Source organism: Morone saxatilis, unplaced genomic scaffold, assembly GCF_004916995.1.
Source record: "Morone saxatilis isolate NCDOM2014 unplaced genomic scaffold, NCSU_SB_2.0 Contig16, whole genome shotgun sequence".
NCBI lineage: Eukaryota > Metazoa > Chordata > Actinopteri > Moronidae > Morone > Morone saxatilis.
Window position 1 is genome coordinate 2,968,141 of NW_023339718.1, and position 6,157 is coordinate 2,974,297.

The 6,157-nt window shown below is 43.3% G+C and overlaps 2 protein-coding genes across 5 annotated transcripts in view; one reads left to right on the plus strand and one right to left on the minus strand.

The window, feature by feature from the left end:
• The window catches only part of si:ch1073-459j12.1 (inactive carboxypeptidase-like protein X2), a 13,116-nt gene extending 10,935 nt beyond the window's left edge, over positions 1–2,181 (plus strand). For 3 of the 4 annotated variants that reach the window (XM_035658077.1, XM_035658076.1, XM_035658078.1), the window contains 5 exons: positions 1–358; positions 498–637; positions 888–987; positions 1,118–1,284; positions 1,376–2,181. In XM_035658077.1, coding sequence (XP_035513970.1) covers positions 1–358; positions 498–637; positions 888–987; positions 1,118–1,284; positions 1,376–1,741 — 1,131 coding nt within the window. In that variant the 3' untranslated portion in view covers positions 1,742–2,181. The remainder of the gene's footprint in view (positions 359–497; positions 638–887; positions 988–1,117; positions 1,285–1,375) is intronic. The other variant, XM_035658079.1, reaches the window with a different exon arrangement.
• Positions 1,975–6,157, minus strand: part of pold2 (polymerase (DNA directed), delta 2, regulatory subunit) — a 5,006-nt gene continuing 823 nt past the window's right edge. Inside the window, exons 3-11 of the mRNA XM_035658080.1 lie at positions 5,889–6,004; positions 5,641–5,764; positions 5,423–5,537; positions 4,787–4,985; positions 4,606–4,686; positions 3,658–3,815; positions 2,866–2,993; positions 2,670–2,771; positions 1,975–2,560 (exon numbers count right to left, since the gene is read on the minus strand). Coding sequence (XP_035513973.1) covers positions 2,400–2,560; positions 2,670–2,771; positions 2,866–2,993; positions 3,658–3,815; positions 4,606–4,686; positions 4,787–4,985; positions 5,423–5,537; positions 5,641–5,764; positions 5,889–6,004 — 1,184 coding nt within the window. The 3' untranslated portion in view covers positions 1,975–2,399. The remainder of the gene's footprint in view (positions 2,561–2,669; positions 2,772–2,865; positions 2,994–3,657; positions 3,816–4,605; positions 4,687–4,786; positions 4,986–5,422; positions 5,538–5,640; positions 5,765–5,888; positions 6,005–6,157) is intronic.

Consider the following 6,157-nt stretch of genomic DNA (forward strand, 5'->3'; position numbering starts at 1 on the left):
CATGGCCAAGGCTACGACCACGGCCAAGGCCAAGGCTACGACCACGGGCAAGGCCAAGGCTACGACCATGGGCAAGGCTACGATCATGGCCAAGGCTACGACCACGGCTACGACCAAGGTTATGGCCGCAGAGAGGAGGAAGAGGATGACAGAGGAAGAAACGCCGGCTACCAGTACGCCGAGCCCGAGGATGAGCCTCGTGTGATTGCAGACGAGTCCCTCTTCAGGTGGCTGGCTGTCTCCTACGCCTCCACACACCTGACTATGACACACAACTACCACGGCTCCTGCCACGGAGACACTCCCACAGGGGTGCACGGCCTCGTCAACCGGGCCAAATGGAAGCCAATCACAGGAAGTAAGTAGAAGCCAGTAGGTTTGTGATGTTTTTGCAGGAATTTTAACTTTCTGGATGTATTTATAACACACCCTGGTGGACAGTATAAGCAGTGCGGGCTGTGAGGTTAACGTGTGTTTATGAATCTCTCTACCTCTAGGTATGAATGATTTCAGCTACCTGCACACAAACTGCTTTGAGCTGTCCATATTCCTGGGATGTGATAAGTTCCCTCATCAGAGTGAGTTGGCGTACGAGTGGGAGAAGAACAGAGAAGCAATGCTCATCTTCATGGAGCAGGTCAGTCACATGCTACACTGACTGCCGCCTTCTCTGTTGGAAAATACTAGAACCTCGTACTGAACATGGTGAAGAAGTGATATAACTGTACAACATTACTCAACTAAAGGGAATTAAATTAAAAGCAGTGTTTCATTCAAATGTATTGATATTATAAAACATGTATATTAAAATATTACTCAGTCATGGAAACAAGAGAACTCGCAGCTGGTTACTTTACCCCCTTAAACTATTACCCCTCTCTATCTAGGTGCATCGTGGCATCAGGGGCATTGTGAAGGACCAGCAGGGGAACGCCATCGCAAACGCCACTGTGTCTGTAGAGGGGATAAACCATGACGTCACTACAGGTCTGGTGAAACGCTTCCTCTCTTCCCCTCCCGGAGTCTCCTTATGTTTTAACTCTGATGCTTCGAAACACAATCTATATCGCCATCTGTGCTTTAAACTAAAATGTCTGCGTACTCTTTGTCCCTGCAGCACCAACAGGGGACTACTGGCGGCTGCTTAACCCGGGGGAGTACCGCGTGACGGCTCGAGCTGAAGGGTTCTCCCCTGTGACCAAACTCTGTGTGGTGGGTTACCAGGCAGGAGCAACCGCCTGCAGCTTCAACCTGGCCAAGTCCAACTGGGACCGCATTAAACAGGTAAGACGCCACCCTGAACAGACCAACCTTTAACACTTGTCTCTCTAGTTCTTAATAAGTGTGGTTTCTTTCTTTTTTTATTCCTCCGCAGATCATGGCCCTCCATGGCAACAAGCCAATTCGACTCAGCTATAGCACCAACAAGGTACAGCACCCTCCAGTTGTTAACGGCAACAGGCGCGTGGTTGGCAGCAACAGGGGGTATACAGAGAACTCAGGAATCACTGAAAGGCAGAGGAGGCTCAGGATAGCCCGCCTCCGTCGCCTCCGGCAACAGAGATTACTGAGGTTAAGATCGACGACGACGTTACCACCGACAACAACCACAATTCCCACGACAGAAAGCACCACACCCTGGTACGACTGGGCGATAGGGGAGGGACAGTCCTCGACGCCCGGCGGTTTCATAGACTCCATCGTGGATTATAACTACGAGTACAAGATTGATGACTATTAAACCAAAACACACACAGTTAACATGCAACCGTCCTCTTCTACTTGTAGTTCTCGTTGCCATGTTGTACGCAAGCAATGGCAATGTACAGAATATTAACTATATTAATTGTATAAAGATAGTGTATCTACTACTCAACAAAATGCCTCTTCACAGAAAGTGACCCTGTTAATTAATGGTACTTCAGTTTGACAGTTCACACTGCCTTTGTAGGACTTGTCAGTCTTTACGAATGCTTTTTGCTTTATGAAAAGATCTTTTATTGTGGACAACCAAAGTTGAAATATTTACACTGTCTTCATCCATGGCAGAAATAGTTTTTTCAGTATGGACAGTCACAAAAGGTTTTGTTCAAGGCTGGTAAGAGAGTCAAAGATTCTTCTGTCATGTTTCCCCAGTTGGGGTAGAAGTTATTTTTCAAATAAATGCTTGTTAATACACAACACTTGTCTTCTCATTATTTTTTAACACCTTTGTGAACACTGATTTCTGGTTAACAGCAATTCATTGACCTTTATGATAGCGAAGAGCATCAGTCTGACAAGGACTGTGATTCTTGGCCCAGTGTTGATGGGATTAGTCTGTAGCCAGGAGACATTAGTCTGAAATCAGTAGTGTCCGAGAAGTGTCAGCATGTTGTACTGTGTTTGGATTTGGACCGTCAGTGGCTGATGTTCATCTCACTTTCCTCATCGTCGTCAGTGGAGAAGGCAGAGAAGCTGACCGGCTCACATTCAAGAGTACGTAAATTGACCAGGCAGGCCGTTTGGGTGCTGCTGAACTCTGGAACAGTAACCAAAAGGACTTCCAGGCCATCAGGACCTGGTAGGAGGAGAGGAAACACATTGCACATTAGATAAGGAAGAAACAACAGCAAATACATGTAAATATTGTGTCAGACCTGAAGTCTAAAGAAAGACAGGAAACTGACCTTTGATGAGCTTGGACTCAAAGGTTGGAGCGTTGCCACTGAAGTAAACATGGGGACACTCTTCCAAGATGAATGGGTCTTTTTGGTAAAACGGGTAACAACCTGACACAAAATGTACAGAAACCAGGGTGAATAATTTGAACCGATATCAACCAGAAGGTTTGTGCGTTTTTCTGCATCAACTTCTCAGACTAACCTAGAGTATCCGGTGCCGTAGGGGCCAGGTGTCTGAGTCGTAGCGTTTCCTCCAGTATTTCCAGGTGACTGTCCATGCTGCTGTACTTCTGAATGTCACTGACATTCTGGCCCGATGTGCCCAGGAACCTTCATGGAAACACAAACACTGGGCCTTAACAGGGTTCCCACTCTTTTTAAGTAATGCTTTTCCGGGACAATTTCAGGAGTTGTTCTTGATACCGGGCCCAATGAAAGGCCACGGCCGGACGGCCAAACAACGACAGACCCAGCACAAAGAAAAACCCAAAAAACACAACCAACACCAATTACAGGACCCTCTCCTCACAATAAAAAATATAAAACAAATTGACAATCAATTATTCCCTCCTTCATCGCAAGGCGTGCAACAAAAATCAATTCTAACACGCGCGGTGGCTCAAGTTTATGGACAAAACAAAAACTTATTACTCAAGTTTGGCTCTTAGCTGTTCAATAAAATATGACTACAGTTATCATCCAACTGAACTGAGAACTAAAACCGTTATGCAAAAATCACACAAAAACACCCGCGGGGCCCCCATCAATCCTCTCCACATTCAACTAAATACCACAAACAACAGGTTCTTGAAAGCATCTGACAGCTAGGGCTAAAACTCGCAACTAAAATTTCCAGGACAACATAGAATCATTCCCAATAATTGTTCATTTCTAATCAAACTGGAAAACTATCTAAATTTTCCGGTATTCAGAACCATTCCTATTCTAAATGTGGGATGAAAGATGGTGACGGGGTGTGTAAAGTGTTGCTTACCTCACTCCATCAATGTTAGCTACGTATGGGTTGGAGGACAGCTGTAGTGTGGGGTACGCCGAGGACAACGGGAACATACAGCGGTGGAGAGGCTGCTGTGGGAGAGTGTAGTTGGTGGGGTCATACTGGCCCGGCATTACATCCACTGGCAGTGAGGCCTAGAACAACAGGAGGCAGTGACACACATATCTATATCATCAGTTCAGTTCAGTTCAGTTTATAACATTTGGGAAGATTAAACATTCTGTTAAGTCATCTTTAGCATTAATTATTTCTGATGCTTATGATCTAGAAACTTTACTTTGTATTCAAGAGAACTCATTTTGGAGCTGCTACATCCAACTATTATTTTCCTTATCAATTATTCAGTCAGTCATTTTTTTAATTTTTTCCTTTGGTCTATAAAATGGCCAGAAAATACTAAAAATATCTTTAATCCGAAAGGTATACAAGTTACACTGATAAAAAAAATACTGAAAATACTGAAATATTGACATTTGAGATAATTCTAACTGATTTATGTTGAAAAATATATTTACTGACGCTATCGTGCTGAGCTTTATTTCTTTAAAACTCAACTCGGATAATATATTAACAGTTGCTTCCCCCATCATTGCGTAAACTTCTCTAGAACCAGTGGAACGAATCCCTTGTTTCAGTAGTAACTCTTTTCAATATCAATCTGATAAATACTGTAATAGGAGTAGGTGATAGAGATAAAACCCTATATCACTCTATATGTAAATGTATATTAATAAATCACAATTTAGTCAACTTCTAGAAAATCAATTAAAACATATTTATGGATCCAATAATCAGAGAATGATAATACTACCAGATATACCCAGTGAGTAGAAAATCTCTAATGTATACAGTATATATTGTCATATTGCACAAAATAAGAACCAAATGCATTGATTGTTTGTACAGAGGCAGCGGCAGACTGACCACCAGCTGAAGCAGCAGCTCATCCAGCAGACGAATTGCCTCCACGGTGCCAGCCTGAGTCTTCTTAGTGAGATACTTGGGCTTGACAGACAGAGAGGGAAATGTTTTAAGTGAAACATTCAAGTGAAACTAATAAGAGATGAAAATAAATGTGTGTCAAGGTAGGATGAGTTCGCGCTACCTTCGTTGATGCGTCTTTGTCCTGGGTGCTTTGGCTCAGGAGGTTTCCAGCCAGTAGGACCCTGGAAATGGTCGCTGCTCCGCTCTGCTCACCCTGGTCACCGAGCTGACCGGTTACCATGTCAACCAGCAACTGCAGCCCCAGCATGCTGTCGGCCTGGATACTGCCGAGACCAAGTCCCGAGGCCAGGAGCACAAACCTGGATGAGGACGGACAACAGCATTAGAATCTATTACCACAAAAGTGTACATGTGTGTACACTAAGGATCGAACAATTATTAGTAATCAAAGAAACCGATTACCACTACTCTTCCATTCCACTAAATGTTGGAGGCAATTATTGTTTAATTGTTATTGTTTTTCCTCCACTACATTTATTTGCTATGTTACTTTGCAGATTCATATTATTAATACAAAACATATCAGCCCATTAACTAATAAAAGATGACGTAATATTACTAACTAAGCTAAGCTACTAAGTATAAAGTAATAAAATTTAGAGTTTAGAGTATAAAAAACGGGAACATCTTTAATTAAATGTGTCGGCAATCAGATAAAAAAAAAGTAACAATATCAGTAATTAGAAATATGCTGAATATTGGATCCAATAATTGGCAATAATCGGTCTACGTGTACTTGTCAGAGCTGAGCGCAGGTCTCGGTGTCTGCAGAGGAAGATCCGCCATGCAAAAGTCCTCAACCGTGAACTTCCCATCGTTCCTCTCGGCTCCATATATTGCAATAACACTACCTGAAAGACAAACAAATGCCATGACGTTCAACAGACATGCTCACAGCAGTGCTCCTTCGGTGATGTGACAGTCAGAGACTCCAAGACCTCTTCACATCCTGACCTGTGACACATCTGTCTCTGTCAATTTTGCCCTCCAGTTTGATCCTTTGCAGCTCGTCCTCCAGAATCAGCTCGTCGGTGTCGCTGATGTACTTGGCTCGTGCCGGCTGGGGCAGCAGGTTGTGCTGACGGAGGAGGAGAAAGAACGAGAGGAGATACGTGTCACCTGTCGTCAGCAGAGTTCATTTTGTTGTAGGTGAAGTTGTAGGTGTGTGTGTGTGTGTGTGTGTGTGTGTGTGGGGTATCAACCTCATCGCTGATCTCTCTCAGAATAGATGGCTGCAAGTCCATACGCTTAAACAAGGTCCCTACAATGCAACACTGCTCCCCTGTCTGAAGATCACACAACTTCCTGATGGGCACATCTGATCGTGACAAGAAACAGAAAAAAAAAAAGATTAGAAAATACATAGAAATATAATTTAAATGCTTTAGAGTAAGATAATATTTAGGATTTAGGATGACGATCACAAATATGTATGGTTAACTTGGGTATGTATATGAATATGTAGAAATGA